This window comes from Dendrobates tinctorius, unplaced genomic scaffold, assembly GCF_039654945.1.
Source record: "Dendrobates tinctorius isolate UK_male_01 unplaced genomic scaffold, ASM3965494v1 ptg000010l, whole genome shotgun sequence".
Taxonomy (NCBI): domain Eukaryota; kingdom Metazoa; phylum Chordata; class Amphibia; order Anura; family Dendrobatidae; genus Dendrobates; species Dendrobates tinctorius.
The window spans coordinates 966,694-994,363 of NW_027361678.1; the positions used below are offsets into that span (position 1 = coordinate 966,694).

At 44.3% G+C, this 27,670-nt stretch overlaps 1 protein-coding gene across 2 annotated transcripts in view; it reads left to right on the plus strand.

Moving 5' to 3' along the window:
- LOC141098015 (potassium channel, subfamily K, member 16-like) overlaps positions 1–27,207 on the plus strand; it is a 126,865-nt gene extending 99,658 nt beyond the window's left edge. For both annotated transcript variants that reach the window (XM_073585618.1, XM_073585610.1), the window contains exons 2-6: positions 16,862–17,324; positions 22,543–22,663; positions 23,382–23,548; positions 24,460–24,634; positions 24,805–27,207. In XM_073585618.1, coding sequence (XP_073441719.1) covers positions 17,121–17,324; positions 22,543–22,663; positions 23,382–23,548; positions 24,460–24,634; positions 24,805–25,115 — 978 coding nt within the window. In that variant the 5' untranslated portion in view covers positions 16,862–17,120 and the 3' untranslated portion in view covers positions 25,116–27,207. The remainder of the gene's footprint in view (positions 1–16,861; positions 17,325–22,542; positions 22,664–23,381; positions 23,549–24,459; positions 24,635–24,804) is intronic.
- The last annotated feature ends 463 nt before the right edge of the window (positions 27,208–27,670 follow it).

The following is a 27,670-nucleotide window of genomic DNA, read 5'->3' on the forward strand; positions in this document are numbered from 1 at the left end:
AAAGTATTTGTTTTTAATCATGTGCAGAAGACTAGCGGTATTCAGAGACACAGATAAAAGCAGAACGGATGCAAATGATTGCCGAATGAATGCAACGCTTTCTTTTAAATACGAAGACTTTGGCTTCAATTACTTTCTGTTAGTATTCTTTACTGTATCTGTTAGAGAAGTGTAAGGGAGGGACAGGACTGTAGTCGTGGCCTGAATAACTGCTATATCCATGTCCAATCCTTCCCTTACAGAAAAATGCACTCTTCTCTTCTGCATACCTGTATCTCCAGATTCAGCTTCCTTTGGGCCCTTCCCTGGTGATAACGGTCCCTCTTCCAGGCGACCCCCAGCAATGGAGACACAGTCCCAGTTAACTTTAACACTTTCTTTACAGAGTACTTCACACGTTACATCCACAGTTGGTACATCAAAGCATTTACCTGTTTCCTCATCTTTCCCTTTCTGGCTGTCGCTTCTGTGCAGTAAACGCCCGGACAGAACTGTCCTAGACCACTCCCCAGTCCCTTCCTGGCCTAACCTCACCATCATGACAATTCCTTCTGCCTGCTTCACCCCAGACTCAAAATCATCAGTCATCAAATTTGGTTGCCTCTGGTAAAGCATCCGGCCCGTCTGTACCGATCTCGTCAAAGCACCAACTTTTTTAATCTCAGTTGTCCAACCGATTCCTGCCCTAAAAGCATCGACCCAGGCGATAAGTCACCACATTCTTCCTTTCCTGCACTGGCCCACTGCTATGACACACAGTGGCTGTGGGTAACGTGGGTTGCAGCTCTTAAACGTTACGGGACTGCCAAGCTGTCTGGGCCTGTAGCCCAAGTGAATGCTAGGGCACCCTGGCCCTGTCTGACCTAACTTCCTAACCGGCAGCCCCTCCTACAATTAACCCTCTATAACCATCCTATTAGCTATACCTAACAGGCCCACTAGTATGCCCCCATCTAGTAGTCCTCAACAGAACTATACCTACCTGTGTCTATAGGAACTATCTACTAAAATTGCCCTCCTCTAACCCCTTCCCGACCTATGACACAGCGTAGTTGGGTCGCCCTCCCAGGGCCGTGGGGTACTCGGTACTGGGCCGGTATCAGTGGGATGTGTCACAGCAGCGGTGACCCAGACCGTGACCCTGGGCGCCCAAGTAATAGGAAGATGTATGATGGAATGTAGTTAGATGAATAGTTCGTGACGCCACCTGTGGTGTTCGGCAAGGGAGGTGTTAAGCCAACGCTGCAGACAGATCCTCTGGGACAGATGGTGTGGTGCAGCAAAGATGGTGTAGCCCTCCACAGGCAGGGCTGTTGTCCCAAGGCAGTGTAGATGTGGAGACACTTTGGTGGTGTAGTGTCCGGTGCAGGGGATGTAGCAGTGCCAGGCGGACGGACGCTGGAAGGAATGGAGGACCCCAGGGCATGTAGTTCCAAAGCTTTACTCACAGTCTGTAGTGCCCGCTTCTTTGCCGTGTCCTCCGGGTCAGGGACTCAGTCAACCTCCAGGCAAGATGGAATGCTCCCTTCCACACTCCGCCAAGTTATGTGCCTTTCCTGAACGTCTCCTCTATAGCGCCTTAAGTGTGAAGATCTCCTAGTACTGTATTACACTGGAGTTCCTCCTGACAGATGTTCCCAAGAACCTCACTTGCACGGCAGACAGCTGTAGCCTGCTTCGGGGACTCTCTACTCCTAAGTCCCGGCTCTCTATCCGTGTTGCTGTTGTGCCCTCAAGTCTTAGATGGGAGTAGTGCATTTACAGCCCACTACTCCACCGGTGTCTGCTGCAGAACCATTAGTGTCCATACAATCTCGGGGACCGGGCCCCGGCCTTGCGCTTAGAACTTCTAGGCAGGGTTCTTCCTCTAACCCACGTCCTCTGTGTTCCCTTTTACTCCTACGTTCCGTACTTGTCTTTTCCCTTGTATGGAAGCTCAGGCTTCAGTTCAATGTCCTTCTCCTTCTTTCCTTACCCATGCCAGCTGGCTCAGATCACTGAGGCAGCTGCAGCACTCCTTCCTCCATCCTTCTTCCAGGGATCCCAACTCCTCCCGAGTTGCTTCCTCTCTCCAACTCCACCTCTGAACTCGACTGAACTCTATCCTGGAACTGTCCCGCTCTTATATATATATTCTGAACTCCACCCACCTCCCAGCACGTTTAGTGTTCCAAGCAGGGAACCACCAAAGGTGCTCTGCCTCTCTCTAGGCAAAGAGCCGCAATGTGGCTTTGCTGAACTACTCTTTTGTGTGGGGTGCGAGTGTTGGAGCGTGGTCAGGAGCCTCCAACTTATCACCTCTGTGGTGACTGAGCCTCACTGGCGCCACATATGCGTCATAAAAGTTGGTGCCAATCCGACCCATGACGCATATGCTGTGTCATGACTTCAAAGCCCTCCTGCGGGTCGGGTGACCGGGGTCAATGAAAGGTCACCCGACCCGCAGATACAGGGGGCTTTGTACGTCACCACAGGGGGTGTGGCTTCACCCCCACGTGGCTACGATCGCTCTGATTGGCTGTTAAAAATGAAACAGCCAATCAGAGCGATAGTAATATTTCATCAATGAAATTTGATGAAATATTACAAACCAGCCATGGTCGATGCTGCAGTAGCGTCAGACATGGCTGGAGACAGTTATCTGACCCCCCCATCGGCGATCTGCCTCCCCGCCACTGAGTGACAGCAGCGATGTGCCACCGCTGTCATCATCTGCCCCCCTCCCCTTCCCTCAGCCAGCTTCTCCTTCCCTCAGCCAGCTTCTGATCCCCCTCACCCCCCCAGGACCTTCCGAGTGCCGCTGTCGCTCCCGAGGTCCTGCGGTCCCGGATCATGGGTGCCGCCATCTTGGAAAATGGCGGGCGCATGCGCAGAGCGCCCACTTGAATCTGCAGCTGCATATTCAATTCATTCATTTTGATCACTCTCACAGTGATTAAAATGAAATAAAAAGTAAATAAACCCCCCGTTTATCACCCCATAGGTAGGCACAACTAATAAAATAAAGAAAATATTTTTATTTTTCCATTAGGGTTAGAATTAGGGTTAGGGTTAGAATTAGGGATAGGGTTGGAATTAGGGTTAGGGTTGCAATTAGGGTTAGGGTGGAATTAGAGTTAGGGTTGGAATTAGACTTAGGGTGGAATTAGGGTTTGGGTTAGAATTAGGGTTAGGGTTGGAATTAGGGTTAGGGTTACATATAGGGTTAGGGTTAGGATAAGGGTTAGGGTTGGAATTAGGGTTAGGGTTGGAATTAGGGTTAGGGTTGGGATTAGGGTTAAGATTAGGGTTAGGGGTGTGTTGGGGTTAGAGTTGGGATTAGGGTTAGGCTTGTAGTTAGGGTTGGGATTACGGTTAGGGGTGTGTTGGGGTTAGGGTTATGGTTAGGGTTGGGATTAGGGTTAGGGATGTGTTGGGGTTAGAGTTGTGGTTAGGGGTGTGTTGGGGTTAGGGTTGGAGATAGAATTGAGGGGTTTCCACTGTTTAGGCACATCAGGGGGTCTCCAAACGCGACATGGTGCCACCATTGATTCCAGCCAATTTTGCTTTCAAAAAGTCAAACGGTGCTCCCTCCCTTCCAAGCCCCGACATGTGCCCAAACAGTGATTTACCCCAACATATGGGGTATCAGTGTACTCAGGAAAAATTGCACAACAACTTTTGGGGACTAATTTCTCCAGTTACCCTTGGGAAAACAAAAAATGGGGGCTTAAAAATGATTTTTTCATTTTCACGTCTCTGCATTCTAAACTTCTGTGAAGCACTTGGGGGTTCAAAGTGCTCACCAGACATCTAGATGATTTCCTTGGAAGGTCTAGTTTCCAAAATGGGGTCACTTGTGGGGGATTTCTACTGTTTAGGCACATCAGGGGCTCTGCAAATGTAACGACGACCGCAGACCATTCCATCAAAGTCTGCATTTCAAAATGTCACTACTTCCATTCCGAGTCCTGACGTGTGCCCAAACAATGGTTCCCCCCCACATATGGGGTACCAGAGTACTCAGGACAAACTGGACAACAACTTTTGGGGTCCAATTTGTCCTGTTACCCTTGTGAAAAAAAAATTGCGGGCTAAAAATCATTTTTTGAGGAAAAAAAATATTTTTTATTTTCACGGCTCTGCGTTATAAACTTCTGTGAAGCACTTGGGGGTTCAAGGTGCTCACCACACATCTAGATAAGTTCTTTGGAGGGTCTAGTTTCCAAAATGAGGTCACATGTGGGGGGTTTCTACTGTTTAGGCACACCAGAGGCTCTGCAAATGTAACATGACGCCCGCAGACCATGCCATCAAAGTCAGCATTTCAAAATGTCACTACTTCCCTTCTGAGCCCCGACGTGTGCCCATACAGTGGTTTCCCCCTCACATATGGGGTACCAGCGTACTCAGGACAAACTGTACAACAACTTTTGGGGTCCAATTTCTCCTGGTACCCTTGTGAAAATAAAAAACTGCGGACTAAAAAATATTTTAGTTAGGAAAAAAAATATTTTTTATTTTCAAGGCTATGCGTTATAAACTTCTGTGAATCACTTGGGGGTTCAAAGTGCTCACTATGCATCTAGATAAGTTTCTTAGGGGGTCTAGTTTCCAAAATGGGGTCATTTGTGGGGGAGCTCCAAAGTTTAGGCACACAGGGGCTCTCAAAACACGACATGGTGTCCGCTAACGATTAGAGCTACTTTTCATTTCAAAAAGTCAAATGGCACTCCTTCCCTTCTGAGCCCTGCCGTGTGCCCAAACAGTGGTTCCCCCCACATATGGTGTACCAGCGTACTCAGGACAAACTGGACAACAACTTTTGTGGTCCAATTTCTCCTGTTAGCCATGTGAAAATAAAAAATAGCGTGCTAAAAAATCATTTTTGAGGAAAAAAAATATTTTTTATTATTATAATTATTATTATAATTTTTAAAATTATACTGCTCTGCGTTATAAACTTTTGTGAAGCACTTGGGGGTTCAAAGTGCTCACTACACATCTATATAAGTTCCATAAGGGGTCTAATTTCCAAAATGGTGTCACTTGTAGGGGGTTTTCACTATTTAGGCACACAGGGGCTCTCCAAACGCAACATGGTGTCCGATAACGATTGGAGCTAATTTTTCATTCAAGAAGTCAAATGGTGCTCCTTCCCTTCCAGGCCCTGCCGTGCGCCCAAACAGTGGTTTATGACCACAGATGATGTATCGGTGTACTCAGGAGAAATTGCCCAACAAATTTTAGGATCCATTTTATCCTGTTGCCCATGTGAAAATGAAAAAAATTAATGCTAAAAGAAAATTTTTGTTGGAAAAATTAAAATGTCCATTTTTTCCTTCCACGTTGCTTTAGTTCCTGTGAAACACCTGAAGGGTTAATAATCTTCTGGAATGTAGTTCTGAGTAGCTTGAGGGGTGCAGTTTTTAGAATGGTGTCACTTTTGGGTATTTTCTGCCATATAGACCCCTCAAAGTGACTTCAAATGTCAGGTGGTCCCTAAAAAAATGGTTTTGTAAATTTTGTTGTAAAAATGAGAAATCACTGGTCAACTTTTAACCCGTATAACTTCCTAGCAAAAAAAAAATTGTTTCCAAAATTGTGTTGATGTAAAGTAGACATGTAGGAAATGTTATTTAGTAACTATTTTGTGTCACATAACTCTCTGGTTTAACAGAATAAAAATTCCAAATTTGAAAATTGCGAAATTTTCAAAATTTTCAGATTTTTTCACAAATAAACGCAAAAATTATCGACCTAAATTTACCACTAACGTGAAGCCCAATATGTCACGAAAAAACAGTCTCAGAATCGCTAGGATGCGTTGAAGCGTTCCTGAGTTATTACCTCATAAAGGGACACTGGTCAGAATTGCAAAAAATGGCCTGGTCATTAAGGTCAAAATAGGCTGGTTCATGAAGGGGTTAATGTCCCCAAAAAGATGCACTAACTTACCCTAACTGTACATGCACAACAGACACATTATATTATGCAGTACTATAATACAAGGACACAAGACAATATATTACAGCTTTCTACAAAATGGTAACACATACATGTTGCAAGACCATTAAAGATGAGCGATAATACATATTTTATATGTAGCAGTACCGCAGGCATTTATCAGACATATTTGTAAACATTGAGGCCAAGTGCCCACGTAACGATTTCTGAAGCAGAATAAACCTGAGCAGAATCGCACACCCTGCTCCCGGGAAAATGCATGCGTTTTTTGACGTGCTTTTGTAAGCGTTTGTCAAGCGTTTTTGCATGCGTTTGCCTAAGCGTTTTTGCCAGTATAACTGATGGAATTGATGGTATGCGGAATTGCGTGTGATTCCGCAAAATTAATGAACATGCTGCGTTTTTAATCGCTAAGCGTTTCCGCAGCGGTTAAAAACGCACCATTTTCACAAGATGTGCGTTTTTCATTAAAAATCAATTGGATGCTTTTCTTAAGCGTTTCTGCAGCAGAATCGCTTGTCTAAGGCTGTGTGCCCACAATGCGATTTTTAAGCATTTTGCCGCGATTTTCAGTGCGAAAACACTGCGAAAACGTTTAAAAAACTTGTACAGAACGCACCCCATGCATTCCACACATGCTGTGCTAATGCTGCGCTTTTTTCCGCGGCGGAATCGTATCGCGGAAAAAAATGCAGCATGCTCATTCTTTTTGCGGAATCTCAAAGAATTGAATGAGAACCGCTTACTTCCCGCATGTGGGATGGCCCAGGAGGTCCCTTCCAACTCTACGATTCTATGATTCTATGTGCGGTTGGTACCCACGGTGTGGAGGAGAGGAGACTGTCCTCCAGGCCCTGGGTTCCATACCTCTGTAAAAAAAAGAATAAAAAATAAAAAATCGGGGTATATTTACCTTCCGGCGTCAAGCGCTGCATTCCCGGTCTCAGCGTTCCCAGTAATGCCTTGCGGCAAGGACCTATGATGACGTAGTCTCACGTTGCTCTAGCGGTCTCGTGAGATCACTATAGCAACGCGAGACCAACGTCATCACAGGTCTCGCAAGGCATTGCTGGGAACGGGAGCGTTGCTGAGACTGCGCGGGATGTCGGAAGGTAAATATACCCCGATTTTTTATTTTTTTATAATTTTTAACATTTTATCTTTTACTAATGATGCCGCATAGGCGGCCTCAATAGTAAAAAGCTGGTCACACTTGTCAAACACTATGTTTGACGAGTGTGACCAACCTGTCAATCACTTTCCAAGCGATGCTTCAGGGAAGGGAAGCAAGAAAGACATCAAATCTTTCCCCCTTACAGATGGATCCCAAACACAAGTGTGAACTTATTCTTACATACACTGATTCAAAATACAGACCAGCATATTCACATGGGAAAGTGGCAGCATGCTGAATCTGGTAAAATTACAGACCCTATTATAGCCAATAGGGGGTCTGCCGGGTGTTGTTGGTGTCTGTCATGTGAAGAATTTGACACTGCCGATAATTTCATTCTCGTCCTATGATGGAATGTATCTATTCACTGTCACTGGGTAAAGGTCTTGTGAGAACGGTTAATAATTGAACCACAAAGTATATTCGGAAATTTCCTAACTTTAAGACGTTAATTTAATCAAATGTCTAATTACAGAAAACTTCTGATATTTCATGGAGACTTGATTAGGAGTCCGGGCTTTGAAACTAGCTTCTCTTTGCTGTACTTGGGAGCTGAAGACTATATAGATACTATAGTATATTATCTCTCTTTATCTCTTAAAGGAGTATTACCATCTTGGCATTTATGGTATAAAGACAAGATATGACATACATGTCTAATAAATTTAGGTTCATGAATGGTTGGGTGGCTGTGTTCATTTCTATGGAAACTGCAATTTTTGGTATGCCTATGGATATGAATGGGAGCCAAAATATCTTATAAATGTCCAAAATGGAACAACTCCTTTAACCTCTTTTACGACATGTGGTGTAACAGTACACCAATGTCAGATTCCCCCTGCATCGGAGCCCACACCTTTCTGGGCACATGACAGCTAATCTATAGAGCTGACATGTGCCCGCAACAGCCGTGGGTGGAATCGCGATCCACCCACAGCTGTTAACTAGTTAAATGCCGTTGTCAATCTCGGACAGAGGCATTTAACTCGCACTTACAGGAAGCATGCCGCTAATCCTGCCCATGGGTTGGCATGACAACCAGAGGTCTGCAGCAGACCTCTATGGTTGTAATTGCCAGATTGCTAGGAGCGCCGCCCCGTGATTGGCGTTCATAGGAAGTGAGGATTTCTGCTACATACAGGCGATCTGATCATCACCTGTGTGTAGCAGAGGCGATCAAAGTATTGCAGCTTCTAGTCTCCCATGGAGACTATTGAAGCATGCAAAAAGGTAAAAAAAAACATTTTTAAAAATATTGAAGGATAAAACAATAAAAAAAGCAAATATATACATATTTGGTATCGCCGTGTTCAGAATCACTTGATCTATCAATATAAAAAAAATAATTAACCAGATCGCTCAATAGTGTAACAAGAAAAAAATTCAATACGCCAGAATTACGTTTTTTTGGTCGATGCTACATTACTATAAAATGCAATAACGGACGATCAAAAGATCGTATCTACACCAACATGAAAATGACAGCTCTGCGCACAATAAATAAGTCCTCACCCAAACCCAGATCATGAAAAATGGAGACGCTACAGGTCTCGGAAAATGTTGCCATTTTTTTTTTTTTTTACAAATTTTGAAACATTTTTTTCACAACTTAAATATAAAAGAACCTAGACATGTTGGGTGTCTACGAACTCGCAAAAGAAAACAAGGAAAAAGATATGCATAACACAGGCTCAACCTTGACAAATAATCTTTATTAAATAGATAGATACAAAAAGGCATAGAAGAACACTATATTTAAAAACATCTAAAAAAGCCCACATGGCAAGAAGAAAAACGGACCAAACATGGTCCTCCCCAGGACATGAATAAATGAAAATAAATCTTGCACCTTACAGCACACAGGTGACCAAAGTAATGGGTACAGACATAAAATGTACTAATCTCAATAATAAAGTGCAATATAACACTCAAAAGCAAAGTCGGCTTTATATAGATAGTGATTTAGAATAGGGTATACTGCTAGCTATGCCTAAGGATGTGGAAAATGCACGAGACCAATAAGGCAGACACAAAATACATCAGGTTCGCTGTTCAATCTATTATATAATCGTCTAATTCTGTCTGTCTGTCTGTAACGGAAATCCCGCGTTGCTGATTGGTCACGGCCGGCCGGGCACAACCAATCAGCGACAGGCGCAATCCGGCCGTGAATTGGTGCGGCATTCGAACGACTCACGCCACCGCTACCGCCGGGAGATCTGCGGCGCTAGCTGCTGATCTCCCGACGGTTGCCGCGGGTCATCTCCTGCCACACGGAGGTCAGTGGCGACGTAGCTGGGAGATGAACGGCGCAGCGCTCAATGTGTGGATGGTACCCAGGGTCTGGAGTAGACTCTCCTGCGAGCCCTGGGTACCATAAATCTGTAAAAAATAGCATTAAAATAAAAAATAGTGATATACAGTAATCACCTTCCGACGTTACCCGGACTCTTTTCCTCCTCTCACTACGCTCCCAGCATCTTCCGGTCCCAGTAATGCTTTGCGCGAAAGACTGCTGATGACGTCGCGCCCTCGCGAGAGGGACGTCATCTCCGGTCCTTTACGCTAAGCATTACTGGGACCGGACGATGCCGGGAGCGTGGAGAGGAGATCGGGGGCCGTCGGAAGGTGAGTATATCTCTCTGTTTGTAACGGAAATCCTGCGTGCAGAGCACTGTGCCCTCCCGATGCGATGACATCGGGCCTCCATCTAGTATAGCATAAGAGAAAAGAGATGCACAAGAATAAAGATGCACCACAATATAAAGCCACTGAATGCTAGAGAGATCTAGGTTTGTTACTCATAAGAATTAATCAGGCAATAAGAGCCAAAGATGTCCAGGTGGTCATGAAATAATGAGGTGATAAAGTGCTAAGTGCAGTCCATGGGGAGATTGAGGCCCCACACGTATCGACACTAGAAAAGAGTCTTGATCACGGTCAAACCATGCCCTATTTATACCAACATAATAAGAAAAATAATTACCAGTTGTGAGGTTAGAACGGCGTGTAAGGTCTCTACGGCGCGTGTGTAAGTCAAAACTTCCGATTCCGGTATACCCCATGCTTGTCATACGCATGTGCGTGTATTATTCAGACAGGGCCACCGAGACAGCACCGCAAAGTACACAATGCGCCGGTGCGAAGGTAGCCATGGTGAAAAAAAACGCTTAGGCAACACAATAAGAATAAACGGCACATGCATCGAGGTACCAAAGTATCAAGGCAAAAACAGTCATGCGTCAAAGGTAAAACAAGGCGCTTTAGGTACAAGAAAGGCGGCGCATGCGCCATTAACCCACAATATGTGGGCAAGGTATGCATACATTGTAGACATAGAAGTGCACAATAATAATGAACCAGGGAGATCATATCACTTCGCACTGGACCTTGTCATTTAAATTTTAGACACACAAAGGTGATCAAAAGAATAGAGTCGTCAATATGTAATCACAATAAGTGAGACGGATATATGTCAATCATACAAAAAAACATAAAAAGACACATGAAGGCTAAATAGTTTGCAGTGCACTGGTGTAAAAAATCAACAACGTGTGTGGTACTCGCAGGTACGCAGGATGCAGTGAGGAGACAGAGGCGGAGCAAGCTTAAATTCAACCTTTACATATCAGTTATAGGAATAACTGGCAAGCTGACAATAGTTTTCCTCGCAAGTGGGACGCCCTCGCACACCCAGGGCAGCGGGGTACTCGGTACCGGGCCGGTGTCAGGGGGATGTGTCACAGCAGCGGTGACCCGGTCCGTGGCCCTGGGCGCCCAAGTAATGGGGAGATGTAGTTAATGGTAGGATAGTTCGTGACGCCACCCGTGGTGTTTGGCAAATATGGTGTTAGGCCAACGCTGCATACAGATCCGCTGGGACTGATGGTATGTGCAGCTTAGATGGTAAAGCTCCCCACAGGTGGAGCTGTAGTCCCAGGGCAGTGTAGATGTAGCTGGCACGGGGATGTAGCAGTGCCGAAAGCGTAGGGAACAGACAAGACACAGCGGTTGTAGTTTCTGCACCTTTACTGAGTATATGCAGTCCAGAGTCCTGATTACAGATGGTATTGGAGCAGGTTAGCCTGGAAGCAGATCAGGATTCTCTCTCAGCAGAAGGGCTGCGCAGTCTCCTTCCTAGCGCTTTGTAGTGTGAAGCACTCCAGTACTTAGTTACTCTGAAATGCCTCTCTTCAGATGTTCCTAGAACTTTACTTGTACGACAGACAGCTGCAGCCTCTCTCGGGGACTCCTCTCCTGAGTCCTGGCTCACTAGTCAATTGCTGTTGTGTCCCAAGTCTTTGCTGGGAGCAGGGCATTTACAGCCTCCTACTCCTCTGGTATCTGTGGCAGGACCGTCAGTATCCGTACCACCGTGGAGACCAGGCTCCAGTTCTGTGCGCTCTCAAGCTGAGGGAGCTCGCCTTCTGCAGCTCAACCTCTCAGCTTCGCACCTCCCGTCCGCACACTTCACCCTCCGCAGACTATCTCATCCTTCTTCCTCCTGGCCCTCAGAGGACACTCCTCTCCAGAATCCTGGTTCAGAGTTCCCCCTGCTGGCCCGGAGTGGAACTGTGTTGCATGCATTAGGTTAACTGCTGAAGAGACCCATCACTGCTTCCAAGCCTGGCATTACCCTCCCCTGGAGGAAGGCAAAGCCAGTGTGGCGACCATACTCCTGGGGGTGCCACACAAGGAGTTAGACAATAATACACATACAACCCAATATCAACTACCCGGTCGGAGCCAGAATCTATATGACCGCGATAAGGCCAACTACGAGTCCCAGAATTACTATTAACTACCAACGGAGTGTCGCTTATCCTTCTCTGACGTCTTGCAGAGTTGTTGTCTGGGAGGTGTCCGTTCGGCGCCTCAGCCGCTGGGCCCAACCGACAAGGAGTTGTCGCAGGCTTCTGGCGTTATGACGCCCAGGTGTAGAAGGGGCACAACAGGCCCCAGGAGGGTACCTCAGCGTTGGGGTTCCTCGTGGAGGCAAGGTTGAAGCAGCCGTGGGCCTGGACGTATAGGCCGCAGCGGCAGTGTGGATCGGTACAGTGGCGGCCACAGGTGTCAGCATACAGGCCGCAGCCGCGGGATGGAGTGAAGCAGTGGTGGTCGTGGGTGGCAGCATACAGGCCGCAGCCGTGGGGCAGTGGCATCCGCGGGTGGCAGCGGGCGGGCCGCAGCCGCGGGCTGGAGTCGGGCAGTGGTGGCCACGGGTGGCAGCATGCAGGCCGCAGCCGCGGGCTGGAGTCGGGCAGTGCCGGCCGCGGGTGGCAACGTACAGGCTGCAGCCGTGGGATGGAGCGGGGCTATGGCGGTCGCGGGTCTCTCTGTCTGGGGAACAGCCGCGGGTGTCAGGTCTGTGTCACTCCCTCACGCTGCTCGGTGCCTTCCTCTCCTTGGATCAGGTGAGCCCCCGTTCTGTCTCGCTGGAAGGCGCTGACTTGCTCCAGCTCTCCAGCGCCACCTAGGTTCCTGCTTCCTGCTCCTTCTCTCTCTCCGTCGAGTGCCCCCTGCTGGTACCCTGTGCTCCTTTTATAACCGTTCCGCCCCCACACTTTCTAGAAGAGTCTCTAGTCGTCCTCTAATCATGTCCCCCGGAAACAGACCCCCTGGGAACCTTGGTGACAGCCCCCTTGGTTCCGGCCCGGTTACACAGCCGGGGCTCTCTTTCTTACACGTGCAGCGCATAAATACTAGTAATCCATCATGACATACACTTGCGCCCTCTCACTCAAATCATATATTTAATATGCGTAAGTGCACAATATCAATAAATAGAAAAGCCACAAGAATGTTTGCAGGTTGCATGATGTATAGTGAAGACGCATACAGGAAAAATATCCGCTGAGTGTAGACAGCACATTGGAGCAGCTTGGTAGCATACGTAGTCAATCATATTTGATACAGAGGAATCAAAATGAATGAAAGCCCCTTGTCTCAGTAGAGCCAAGAAGACAAGCATGGCCTTGATGCAGAAAGCTGAATGTGAGACAGCACACTGGAATAGCAGAATAGAGTTGTCAAATGGGCATTTTAGTGTAGAAGAGCCAAGTGTGCAGAGAGCACCTTGGAATATCAGATAAGGATTGGCAAACATTAACCTTGCTATAGCAAATGTGAATGTGTGGACAGCACCTTAACGCATTTGAGCAGTGTATCTAGTCAGGCACCTTGATACAGCAGAGCCTTCTAGACAGAAAGATACTTTCATGCAGCATAGCTGAATGTGGGACAGCACCCACAGCACGGCAGAGTTGTCAGACAGGAACTTTAGTGTAGCAGAGCCCAGTTTGCAGAAAGCAGAATCGGATTGGCAAACAGGCACCTTGATGTAGCAAAGCCAAGCGTGCAGATAGCATGTAACGTAGTGACTAGGAATGGCGGGCACCTTCCTGATCCCTTGAACTAGGGGGCACCCTAATCTATCCTTTTCCCCCGAAATACCTCAGAAGGTGAAGACGCTGGGGTCATATACATTGTTATGCTCTTACCGTAACCCTTATCTGTTCCTTCCCAGGGAGGTGTGAGGCTGAAGTATATAGGATTACACTAACCAGACAGACAAGGATAGACAGACAGGGATAAAAGAAAACTACTATCATACAAATACACTCACAAATCAACAGAGTGTAACACAGGGGAGGTGTAGGTAGGAGAAACCAAATATGAAAGGACGAGGATGAGCATGCAAACCAACTCCACGCAGAAATATCTCCAACTGCCTACTCCAAACACAGAATATCTACTCCAACACCTAACTAAGAAGTAGAACTATCACGGGCTACTCCCAAGTGCCAGTGGTGAGCATACAGTTAGGACCATATATATTTAGACAGAGACAACATTTTTCTAATTTTGGTTCTAGACATTACCACATGGAATTTTAAAGAAAACAATTCAGATGCAGTTGACGTTCAGACTTTCAGCTTTCATTTGAGGGTATCCACATTAAAATTGGATGAAGGGTTTAGGAGTTTCAGCTCCTTAACATGTGCCACACTGTTTTTAAAGGGACCATAAGTAATTGGACAGATTAAATAATTGTAAATAAAATGTTCATTTCTAGTACTTGGTTGAAAACCCTTTGTTGGCAATGACTGCATGAAGTCTTGAACTCATGGACATCACCAGACACTGTGTTTCCTCCTTTTTTGATGCTCTCCAGGCCTTCACTGCAGTGGTTTTCAGTTGCTGTTTGTTTGTGGGTCTTTCTGCCTGAAGTTTAGTCTTTAACAAGTGAAATGCATGCTCAATTGGGTTGAGATCAGGTGACTGACTTGGCCATTCAAGAATATTCCACTTCTTTGCTTTAATAAACTCCTGGGTTGCTTTGGCTTTATGTTTTGGGTCATTGTTCATCTGTAGTATGAAACGACGACCAATCAGTTTGGCTGCATTTGGCTGGATCTGAGCACACAGTATGGCTCTGAATACCTCAGAATTCATTCGGCTGCTTCTGTCCTGTGTCACATCATCAATAAACACTAGTGACCCAGTGCCACTGGCAGCCATGCATGCCCAAGCCATCACACTGCCTCTGCCGTGTTTTACAGATGATGGTGGTATGCTTTGGATCATGATCTGTACCACGCCTTCGCCATACTTTTCTCTTTCCATCATTCTGGTAGAGGTTGATCTTGGTTTCATCTGTCCAAAAAATATTCTTCCAGAACTGTGCTGGTTTTTTTAGATGTTTTTTTAGCAAAGTCCAGTCTAGCCTTTTTATTCTTGATGCTTATGAGTGGCTTGCACCGTGCAGTGAACCCTCTGTATGCAGTCTTCTCTTTATGGTAGATTTCGATATTGATACGCCTACCTCCTGGAGAGTGTTGTTCACTTGGTTGCCTGTTGTGAAGGGGTTTCTCTTCACCATGGAGATTATTCTGCGATCATCCACCACTGTTGTCTTCCGTGGGCGCCCAGGTCTTTTTGCATTGATGAGTTCACCAGTGCTTTCTTTCTCAGGATGTACCAAACTGTAGATTTTGCCACTCCTAATGTTGTAGCAATTTCTCGGATGGGTTTTTTCTGTTTTTGCAGCTTAAGGATGGCTTGTTTCACCTGCATGGAGAGCTCCTTTGACCGCATGTTTCCTTCACAGCAAAACCATCCAAATGCAAGTACCACACCTGAAATCAACTGCAGGCCTTTTATCTGCTTAATTGAGAATGACATAAGGAAGGGATTGCCCACACCTGTCCATGAAATAGCCTTAGAGTTAATTGTCCAATTACTTTTGCTCCCTTTAAAACAGGGTGGCACATGTTAAGGATCTGAAACTCCTAAACCCTTCATCCAATTTTAATGTGGATACCCTCAAGTGAAAGCTGAAAGTCTGAACTTCAACTGCATCTGAATTGTTTTGTTTAAAATTAATTGTGGTAATGTCTAGAACCAAAATTAGAAAAATGTTGTCTCTGTCCAAATATATATGGACCTAACTGTATATACCAGAGTGGAGTGAAAAACACAGAACAGTTGAGGCAATTCAGAATCCAGGAGATCAACTGAACTGATCAACCCTTTCCATGACAGAGCAAAGGAAAAGCCTGCACTTTTTAATAGGATGGTGAAGCAGTTCTAATTAGTGCAGAATTTCACGTGACCAGACTCTGCAATCTTCTGGCCCATCTCTGTTGAGGTACGCATGACACAGCAATTATAAACAGCAGAATTAGATTGGAAAAAAGGTAATCTTGATGTAGCAGATCTGAGAGTGCAAGCAGAACCTTGGAACATCAGAGATGGACTTGTCAGGAGGCATCCTTAGAGCAGATTGCAGCAGAGCTGAGAGTGCAAGCAGAACCTTAGAACATCAGACTTGGGTTTGTCAGGAGGCACCCTTAGAGCAGATTGCAGCAGGGCTGGGTTAGTCTTGTGGCTAGGCTGCACAAGGTAGCAGCGTTGGCTATTACTTGAATACTTTTAAGATAAGTTGAAGTGAAGGCACTTGATCCCCGATTTTGTGACGCAACAGTAATCTCAAAAGCGATCTCGCTACATGTGACACGCAGCAGCGACCGGCCCCCCACTGGATATCGCTGATCGTGCTGGAATGTCCTGGGCCATTTTTTTGTCTTCGGCGTCCCTCTGGCCAACGCGCATTGCTGCGTTTGACGCCAAAGAGGGATGCAGGCGGGAATCGTATGAAAAGCTGCTGTGTGACAAGGTACCAACGAGGTCGTTACAAGGGTCGCCGGATCGTTGCTGCATCGCTGAAGAGATCTGCCCATTTGGCAGCTTACTAGCGACCATTTAGCAACACACCAGAGATCCTTACCAGGTCATATCGCTGTCGGGATCGCTGATGCGTCGCTAAGTGAAACGGGACCCTAAGGGTCATGATATGAGAAGTGCGCACAAGGTTACTATAGTAAGACGATGTGTAGGGCAACAGAGAGACTTGGCCACCAGGGAAGGAAGATGTGAGGACTAGCTTTGGAGCCACCACAGGGGAGTAACAATAGGGCATTTTCTGGTACTAGATGTCACTATTTTATTTACACAAGCCTGGACGGTTCCTATAATAGGTAATCTTTAATATAGTGAATGGTGCCTTTTCTAGTGCATCATAGAAGTACACAAATGCTATACTAATTAAATGTCACCATGTCCATTTCTAAGGACAATGGAAGTGATTCATATGATTACAGATAAGTCCCTTGTTTCCTTTATCAGACGCTGTTTATTCATATTATGTAATGATCGTCTGTCCTGTATATTTGCTTACAGAAAAATGCAAACTGTGTCAGAAACCAAAGTACAAAGGTTGAGGGACGAGCCGTATGTAACTCCACCCTGACTGATGGCAAGTCGTTATGCTCGTCCCTTGGACATCCCTTGTGATTTGCAGATTCCTTCATATATATATACTCGAACTCCCAAGACTGCAGTACAGAAATAAGAACTGGATTTCCTGTTTTTCACAGTCAGATGTGAAGTGAAGACAGAAGTGAACTGAACTGATGAGAAGAAAACTAAGAAACGGCATATGACCACCATGCTTTCTGAGCATGTTAAAAGTGTCATGTTAGCTGGTGGATTTTTCCTCTACCTGTTGGCTGGTGCCATGGTGTTTCAGATTTTGGAACAAGATGCGGAGACAGACGTAAAGATAAAGACAGAGCAACACAGGTTGGACTTCTTGAAGAACCATACTTGTCTTACACAGGATGCCCTGGAACGTCTCATTAATGTAAGTACATTTTACAGTAGACATTATTTCGATGCCAAGTTCTGCCTCGTTTAGGATATGTCCAGGGCTGGCCCGAGAGATTACGGCGCCCTAGGCGAAACTATTTTGTTGCGCCCCTACTATTCTTGGCAGTAGATGAAAACTTGGGATATAAATTTAGGAGCAAAATAAACCACAACAACAATGATTAATTAACTCTCTCTTAACTCTTTAATCTTCTGAGAAGTTGTATAGGGCAAATATATACAAAGTAATCAATAACACAAAACAAAAACGACCATAGGTAATTAAAATTTTTGTTTCCTTGGCTTTTTTTTTTTAAAAGGATGACACTAAGTCACCGAGATTAATTTGTTTAGCAACTTCAGATTCTATCGAAATTGTTGCCAACCCAACCAACCTCTCTTGCGTCATATTTGCCCTTAAATATGTACACTTTTCTTTCCATCCCTAAAACTTTTTGCCTTTTGAAAAGATTTTTTATCATTTTTTCTATCTTTTCTCTGGCGCCCCATTTGGGTCGGCGCCCTAGGCGGCCGCCTAGTTCGCCTATATGTTCGGGCCGGCCCTGGATATGTCCTCCACTAAGATAACAATCTTGTATCTACTGGCTTGTATACATGGGGATGCTCTCCCACCAAAAACTAATGCTAGGTTCACATTAGCGTTTGAGTCCGCAGCGTATCATGCGTTTGTATGCGTTTTTGCTTGCGTTTGCATTGTTTATGCGCATGCATTCCATATAACACCAGACTAAAATGGGCGTGTCTCATGGGATTTCTATATATATTTTGAAGAATGCATGCGTATCGAACGCATGCGTATGCATGTCCTTGCGTACCAATGCGTTCCCATAGACAGTAATGCATTTTTTTAAGCACTCATCCGCATGCGCATGCCTGCGCATATGTGACAGATTTTTTACGCCTCAAGAAAAGCAATATGTTGCTTTCGCCGGACACTGCAAAACGACGCATGCGTACGCAAAAGCATGCACAAGCAAAAGCATGTGAACGCATGTCCCTGCGTACACCATGTTAAATATATGTATGCATGACGCATGCGGATCTATGCGGATCAAACGCTAATACGAAACCAGCCTCATAAGGTACCTTATTGTCAGCCATATTAGGGGAACCGTTCAAGCTTAGCTTCTAATTCTGAAGCATGACCTGCTCTGACCTCTATTACGCCTCCTTGGCGTAGTGACTTGGAATACTAACTTTCGTTGGATGCACCACTAGTATTTTTGATCTGTGAGGTCCTTTTCTTACTTTGGAGCTACAGTATTATGGTATTTCCCCCAGACAGGATGGGAGGAAATTTATCATGAGGGCAATTTTTAAAGTCACTTTTGCTTGTGGCTGGGTTGCCTTTATTTGCATCAAATTTATCAAAATTTGTGAAATTTGATTTATTTTTACATACAACACTTCTATATATAGATGTTTTTCTATTTTTCACTCCATCTCCTTCCAGCACAGTGGGAAGTGTAACTTTTTAGAAACGTCTCCGCAGTTGGATGTTGCACTCATATGAGAAGCGTCCGCTGTAGAAGTGAAACGATGGTCATGTATTTCCATTACCATAAGTTGCAGGTTACCTTTAGTATCTTCACCATTTACACTTTCGTAGATTTCTTACAGCTGATTGCTAAATGTCCAGTAACTATATTCTTCTAACTTTAATTATGGAATATAATTGGAGTAATTGCGAACTATGGCTTTAGCAGACATTGACAATTAAGTCTACATAAGACTGATGCTGATGGTTGGTGATCAACTTTCTAAAAAAGAGAGGATTACCAATAGTTGGAACTTAGTAAATGAAGAACAAGGGATTGTAGTATTTTTTTTAAATATGATATATCTACAAAATAGTAAAAGGCAGATAAAGTTTCACATAACCTTGGATTCAGATATATCAGCATATGTGTCCGGCTCAGGCATAAAATAACTAAAAATAAGTTGGGCACTGGTTGGGGTTGGATACAAAAACTCATGTTTTTATTTTCTTTAATTCAACCTCCTAGAACAGATTTTATTGCTACAACTAATGTGTCAGTTTACAGAAATGATCTAATAGAAGAAAATTGGATGTCCCTACCTGAATTGTACATCTAGAGGCTGAAATTTGTGACCATTCTTCTTTGCAAACTAGCTTTAGTTATGGCAGTATGTTTAGGGTAGCTATCCTGCTGGAAGATTAACCTTTGCCTTAGTCTCATATCTTCTGCAGCCTCTGACTGGTTTTCCTCCAGGATTGCCTGTATTTAGCTCCATTGTTCTTCCCATCAACTCTGACCAGCTTCCCTGTCATTGCTGAAGAAAAGTCTCCCCACAACATGATGCTGTCCTCACCATGTTTGATGATGAGGATGGTGTTTTCAGGGTGATGTGCAGTATTCATTTTCTGTCCCACACGTTTTGCATTTAGCCAAAAAAGTTCTCCTTTGGTCTTATCTGACCAGAGCACCCTCTTTCACATGCCATATAGGAGACACAGCTAGCATGTAGAACAAAGTGCTCTGGTTAGACTTTTTCGGCTAAACGCAAAGTGCTATGCGTGGCGGAAAACACTGCACATCACCTTGGAAACACCATCCCCACCATCATACATGGTGGTTGCGGCATTATGCTGTGGGGAGGCTTTTCTTCAGCAGGAACAGGGTAACTAGTCAGGGTTCATGGGAAGAAGGATGGAGCTAAATACAGGGAAATCCTGTGGGAAAACCTGCTAGTGGCTGCAAAAGACATGAGACTGGGGCAAACATGGTGGTGGGATCATCATCCTGTGGGGATGCTTTTCTTCAGCAGAGATTGGGAAGCTGGTCAGAGTTGATGGAAAGATGGATAGAGCTAAATACAAGACAATCCTGGGGAAAAACTTGCTAGCGGCTGCAAAACTTGTTAGAGCCTTGAGACTGGGGCGTAGGTTCACTATCCAGCAGGACAATGACCCTAAACATCCTGCCAGAGCTACAGTGAATGGGTTCAGATCAAAACATATTCATGTGTGTGAATGGAGCAGTCACAGTCCAGACCTAAATCCCATTGAGAATGTATTCCAAAACTTGAAAATTGCTGTTCACAGACGCCTCCATCCAATCTCAGCCTCTAGATGTGCAAAGCTGGTAGAGACACACCCCAGAAGACAGCAGCAGTTACTGCAGCAAAAAGTGGTCATGAGAATGGTCATGAGAATTAAATGACATGTACAGTATGTACAGGTATTTTCAGGCTGATTAAATCCATACCTTGAATTTAGAAATCCGATTTGGAGTTTCTCAGCAATCCAGTGTTGACATTGACTGGGGTGGGTGAAGGTATTGATCCCGGAGCTGGACATTGAACTTGCAGCTCTCCTGCCCTTCCTCATCACTGCCCGCCTGCCTCATGTGTCTGACTAACAAGTTACTCTTGTTTCAGGGACCTGATCTCAAGCGCCATTAGTACATGGGGCAGCACATGGGCAGTAAGGTTCTCATGACATTGCTAGATCCACTGCGTCCATCTGCACATGTGCCGTGTAGTAATCGCAGGTACGCTGGATGCAGTGACGATATGGGAGCCGGACAGAACTTAGAATGTAACATATATATATATATCTATAGGGGCTATCTCGAGTAACCAACAAGTTAACAACAGTTATCCTTGCAGGGATCAGAACAATAATACACAGATAACATAATAATGACTACCCGGTGAGAACCAGTAACTATGAGGCCGCGGTATAGCCAATTACGGGTCCAGGAACTACGATTGATCGACTACGTGTCACTTATCCTTCTCTGACGTCCGGCAGCGTGGTGGTCGGTGTCTGTTCAGTGTCTCAGCCGCTGGGCCCAGCCGGTGAGGAGTTGACGTAAGCTTCTGGCGTTCTTATGCCCAGGTGGAGCGAGGGCACAACAGGCCCCTGAAGAGTTCCTCTGCGTTGCGCCTCCCGGCGGAGATGGGATGGCGGTGGCTGGGGCCTTGGACGTGTAGGCTGCAGTCGCAGGCTGGAGTCAGGCAGCGGTGGCCGCGGGTGGTGGCAGGCAGGCCGCAGCCGCGGGCTGGAGTCGGGCAGCGGCGGCAGCGGGTGGCGGCAGGCTGCAACCACGGGCTGAAGTTGGGCGGTGGAGGCCGTGGGTGGCAGCAGGCAGGCCGCAACTGCAGGCTAAAGTCGGGCAGTGACGGCTGCAGACGGCGGCAGACAGGCCGCGACCGTGGGTTGAAGTCAGGCAGAGGTGGCCGCGGGTGGCAGGGAACAGGCCACAGCCATGGGCTGGACTCGGGCAGTGGCAGCCGCGGGTGGCAGTGGGCAGGCCGCCACCACGGGCTGAAGTTGGGCGGTGGCGGCCGCGGGTGGCAGCGGGCCGGCCACAGCCGCGGACTGGACTCGGGCAGTGGTGGCCGTGGGCAACAGCGGGCAGGCCGCAGTCGCGGGCTGTAGTCGGGCAGCGGCCGCCGCGGGTGGCAGTGGGCAGGCCGCAACCACGGGCTGAAGTGACGGGAGTGGGAGCGCAGTCATGCGGTCGGCGTCCCTCTGTTGGGCTGCTCGGGGCTGTCGCTCACTCCTTCTGGCTCTGTCTCACTTGGGCCACCTAGGCTTCCTGCTCCTTCTCTCCCATTCTGTCGAGTATCCCCTGCTGGCATTCTCAGCTCCTTTTATTCCTGCTTCGCCCCCACTTCTTCTAGAACTGTCTCTGGTCTGTCCTCTAATTATGTCTTAATTATGTCTAAATATGTCTTTGGTGACAGTCTCCTTTGTTCCTGTCCGGTTACACAGTGGGGACTCTTCCTCCTACAGCTGCATCAGCCACTGATAGCACTTGTGAGAGATCTCAATCAGATGATACAGGTCACTGAAACAAGAGTGATCTGTCAGTCAGATACTGGAGGCAGATGGGGAAAATGGAAGGAGGACAGGAGAGCTACGAGTGTACTGTCCCCCCCACTAATCACTGGCGGCTCATTTGCAATAGATTTTAAAGCTGGATTGCTGAGAAACGCCAAAGCAGATTTCTAAAATGAAGGTATGTATTTAATCAGCCCCAATACGCATGTACAAACAGGTCATTATTTAGGGGTAGAAAATCATCTTGACAGGTCCCCTTCGAGTTCGTAGCATGGCCACTCCTTTTGGGGGCATTATTGCGACTTTGCCTTCCCTACTATGAAAGGAACAAATAACTGGTTCCATTTTTTGCTAAAATGGAGCTTTATTTTAAGAACAGGCTATCACAGATGCAGTTAAGCACGGAGTGAATCCTTTACTAAATAACACTTCAGAGAAGCAAACGAACTGGGACTTCAGCAGCTCCTTCTTTTTTGCTGGCACTGTTGTAACCACCATTGGTAAGTACAGTTCCTATACAGTATTTATTTGCTATCGCCATTGTAATGTTTTATTCATTTTCTAAACTTATGGAGGCAATTCTGCCTCCCCCCCAAAGGGCTTTGATTGAAAACGGACATTAAAAGTTCCTGGAAAGTACTAGATGTGTGGCTGTCTGCCATTACATGTCTGTGTTGTTGTCATGTCCCTCGACTTGGGAATCATACAGTATTGTACTTTATTGTTGCCATGCAATAAGGTTTGCATTCTAGAAGTTTGTCCTCTCTCTCTCTCTTCATGGCTTCCTCCCTAGCTCCTCCCTTCTTCTTCCTCATTGTGAGTATAGCAGCCATCTTAAGAACCACATGTCTTGCAGCTCTGGTTCAGAATAGTCTTTTTTACCAACTGCAGCTGTCACACCTACTGCTAATGTAATTGGGCATAACTACAAGAATTCAGCTGGAAAATAAACCTTCTACTGGAATCTTCATACGTGCCTCTGCAATCAAGTCAAGCTCTCTGATGAAATCTCTTTGTGTGAGTACTAGTACACAGAGACAGACAAGAGATGGTGTCTCAAGAGCGTCCTACACTAGTTATGGAGTCAGAATAATTGTTACAGTAATGCAGATGAAAAAATGGGTCAGATATACCGCTGTGTGAAACTGTTTCTAAGGTTATATAAGTTTATATACGATATTCATAATTTTTCTCAATAATCCTGTTTTATAATTTTAGGATATGGAACAATTGCACCAAAAACAGCAGGTGGCCAGATCTTCTGTGTAATTTATGCTTTATTTGGAATCCCTCTGAATGTCATTATTCTTGGTCGTGTTGGCAATGCTCTATCCCACTGGTGTATTAGACTTGGAAAATGTCTGCTTAGAAAAGGAATGAAAAAGGTAAAACTAACAATCCCTTTAGCTTTCAGCCTAGTTAATTTGCCAGAAAGGAGATCCAGGGATGGCGCTGTCTTTGCCACCAAGTGAGATCAAGGTTTAGGAACTTCAGATTGCTTGGAAGTAAAATTTATTCACACTAATATAAAACAATTAAAACTATATACACAACATGTTTCGGCTGTGAAGCCTTCTTTAGGTAATCAAATTCTCTTAATATATTGCAGTCATCATAATATATAGCACTGTGTAATTACAATTTCTCATTTTGCCTTTCTACCCAATTAATTCTTCTCTTTAGGTTTATGACATCATGTGATTAAAAACAGACTAGCTGATTCCTTCTAAGCTCGATGTAGAAACAGGAAGTCTCTTTTACCTGCGTGAGTCATCCCCCTCATTAACCCTTGCCCCTGTCAGAGGCTTTTGCAATGATGACTCATGCAGGGAAAATTGACCTCCTGTTTCTACATAGAGCTTAGAAGGATTCAACTAGTCAGTTTTAATCATGTGATGTCATAGACCTAAAGAGAAGAATTAATTGGGTGGAAAGGCAAAATGAGCAATTGTAATAGGATGACTGCAATATATTAAGAGGATACAAATCTTGGTTGGAGTGCTTCTTTAAGGTGAAACGACAACTTCTTTAAAATACTTTAGTTTTGCTACGTGTAAAGTCACACTTAGCGGTCAGCTATCATACATCGAGGTGACTATCAAATGACTAATGAGCAAAGTGTGTAAATTAATTACTTATTGACGATGTTGCTGCTTTTTTATCACAATCATTAACAATAGGTAATAAATTAATTTCCTTGTAATCTATTTGACAGTGTGCGCTGACCACTTTTTGTAACTCTATCAGCAGTTCAGCTCATATAAATGTATATATGTATATTTTTTTTTTTTTTTAGAAAAAAGCAAAAATCCTAACAATAATATTTTTCATGCTGGCTGGAGTGCTTGTGTTTTTGGGAATACCACCATTGGTTTTTACAGCGACTGAAAAATGGACGTACAGAGAAGGAGTGTACTACGCTTTCATCTCACTGAGCACTATTGGCTTTGGTGATTATGTAGTAGGATCCGGTATGTGTTATGAATGTCTTTGTTTGCTTTTTTTTTATACATGATTTTTATTACCTTACATGTTGATACATTTTGAGAAAACAGATTCTTAGCTTACATTACAAGTGCGCTGAGTTATAGACACAATTTACTGTAGCAAATTATTTACCAAGTCAATATTTTTATTTTAGGACCCAAAGGCACTCACCCATTTGAAGGATACCGGGCTTTGGTGTACTTTTGGATCATTTTTGGCCTTGCATGGCTTTCACTACTGTTAAACCTATTGACTTCACTTCTGAAAGATACAGAAAAAAAAATAGAAAAAGATTTTCAGAAAAGAAAACAGAAAAAAGAACAATATAAGCAAGAAATGGCCATGAAACCATTGACCTCCCATGAAGAAGGAACAAGTACAGAGAAACCTCCTTCTAATGTTAACTCCTTGGCTCCTTCTAATGTTAGAAACTCATTGGCTGCGGTAGGGAAAAGTGATCAATAGAAAAATCCCAATTTGTTTTTTTTTTTTTAAATAAATAAGGCAGGACTGATTCGGCACTATCAAAAAACCTCACTATCAAATAGTCTGAACGCACCTTGTGACCATTGGGATATCGTGGTGCTCAACTTCAAAAAGAGAGTAAGTGTAGAGGTCTTCGATGAAATAGGAAAAAGTGGCACTCACCATTCCGCAAAACAGTTTTTTTTAATAGATGCATTAAAGCCTGATTGTAGGGGGACTTGGGTTGCACTGTGGTTTCGCATTCCACCAACACTTGATCAGGACCCGTTGAAGCATTGGTGCAACGCAAAACAGTCATCATCTACAGCGCAACCCGAGTCCCCCCAACAATCAATTTTTAATGCATCTATACCTTGGATTTTTTGGTTTCCTTTTGACTACCAAAATAACTCAATGACCAAAAATATTCTCTTGCTCAAAAAGCACCAAAAAATAGAACCCTTATAACGTGGTAAGTGTATGAGATCCATCTGGATCCATTACATTATGGATCCATCATAACAGCCATAAGTGGAGCAAGGATGATAAAGTGATCAGAGCCTAAAACTCAGCATTTCCTCCTTTGTATCTATGTCTATTGGGGAATCTTGACAACCAGAAAACAAAAAGAATCAGCACTCCAGAAAACTCCCCAAAATATTTATAGACTGAGTTTACATTTCTCCATTCTAAATAGCAGCTGAATGTTATTATGCTTTTCTAATTTATTTAAATGAAAGTACATCATCAATATTTTTTATATTTTTTATGGATTTTTTTATACTTGCTTGCTAATTTGCATGTACTTGTGGTCATAGTATTTTTAAATGTGATTATTGCTATATGTTAAAGGGATCCTGTGAGTAACCCTAACCCTGTGCAAACAGAGACAGTGCAGGATAGGGGAGCGTAAGACACGATGAAGGATATGCAAATTAGGTCTTCAAATGCACTACTGTGCACATTTGTGCACTTGCAGTCTATGGGTCTTCTTCGCTTCTCCCCACCAACACCTTTTCATGATTAACAATGAAGTAAACGGATCTGATGCATAACGTCTCTTCTGCTCTCCACTGTCAATCAAGAATCAGAGCAGTGGCAGCGAGGAGAAGGAAAGAGGAGCCATAGCCTGCAAGTGCACCGATATGCCCACATAACTTGCATATCAGTAAAAGCTGAATTTCGGTGCAATGGCAAAGTGGATAGTGCCATATTAGGTATCTTTTAAAATGTTTTACACTTCTGTATTCTGCACCATTTCTGTTTGCATTGGTTAGTGTTACTGACAGGTTCCCTTTCAGTAATAATAATAAAGCCTTCAGTATAAGTGATCCTCTGGACTGTGTCCTTGTTTTAAAGGATATAATCAACTTCGGAGACTTTTTTTTAACTTAAATGCACGTAGTTTAGGTTTAAAAGCATTTTTGCAGTAGGGCTTAATTAAAAAGTCTGGATTATTTTGTTTCTACAGCCACAGTGTATCATAGTACATAACAGACTAATTATAATTGTCAAACACATCAGTAAACTCATCTAATGGCTGGATTGGTAACATTTATCTCTCTTATGAATAATCTTCTAAGCTGATTTATGAGCAGCTGAAATGATGGTTCTGGAGAATATTGGTTACAAACCCTGTCATCAGACAAGCTCAGAGATGATTGCTACCTCATTCTGTAGTCTGTACTTATATGGACTCTGATACATAGAGGCTGTAGAAACCAAAAAGTGCTGAATTTTTAATCTAACCTGTTTGCAAAATGCTTTATAGCCAAATATGCTTGTATTTCAATTAAAAATATTTCTTCAAAGTTTCCATATTTTTTGAAGGGGTTTTCTACTACAGAAAGGGATGCCATACTGTTTGGAGAATTCATTCTGAGAACGTAGAGGCGGGATTTTTGACATGCATACCTGCACGATCAGAACGTAATAGCCCATACATGCAAAATATGACATCACTTTATGAGATGGGAAAAATCCATTAATAATGAAATCTTTTCTTTACATATAGTGCAACATGTCAGTGTGACTTCTCAATTACTACTTTTTTATAAATAGAAAAAAGAAATAAAAGAATATATTCACTTCATTTAGAATGTCATATTTCATTGTGACTGGAGGTAGTGTCATTTTTATTGTTCCAGTTCATCCAAAATGAAAAATGAAAAAATAGTCCTAATTAAATATCTCATATTTTACTTTCTGATGTTAGTAATAGTAAGTGAAAGAGAACCAACATGGTTACCAATGAGTATCTCCATAAAGAGGACCGGTCATCTGCTCAAAAGTGATCGTTTTTCTTGCTGCTCCCGATTCAGGTTTTTGTCATTTTTTATCATACATCTCCAGAGATAAGGACCATTTTATGTGATGCTAATTTTTTTGGTATTTTCCACGGGGGCGTGACTCACAGAGTAATAATGCAGAGCATCCTAAAGACACGCCCCTGAGGAGCCTATAAGTTATTCTGCCCTAGTAAAGACCACAAAAATAAACACTAAATTAAAGCCCATATTTCTAGAACCATATGATGGATTTAAAAAAACAAGCAA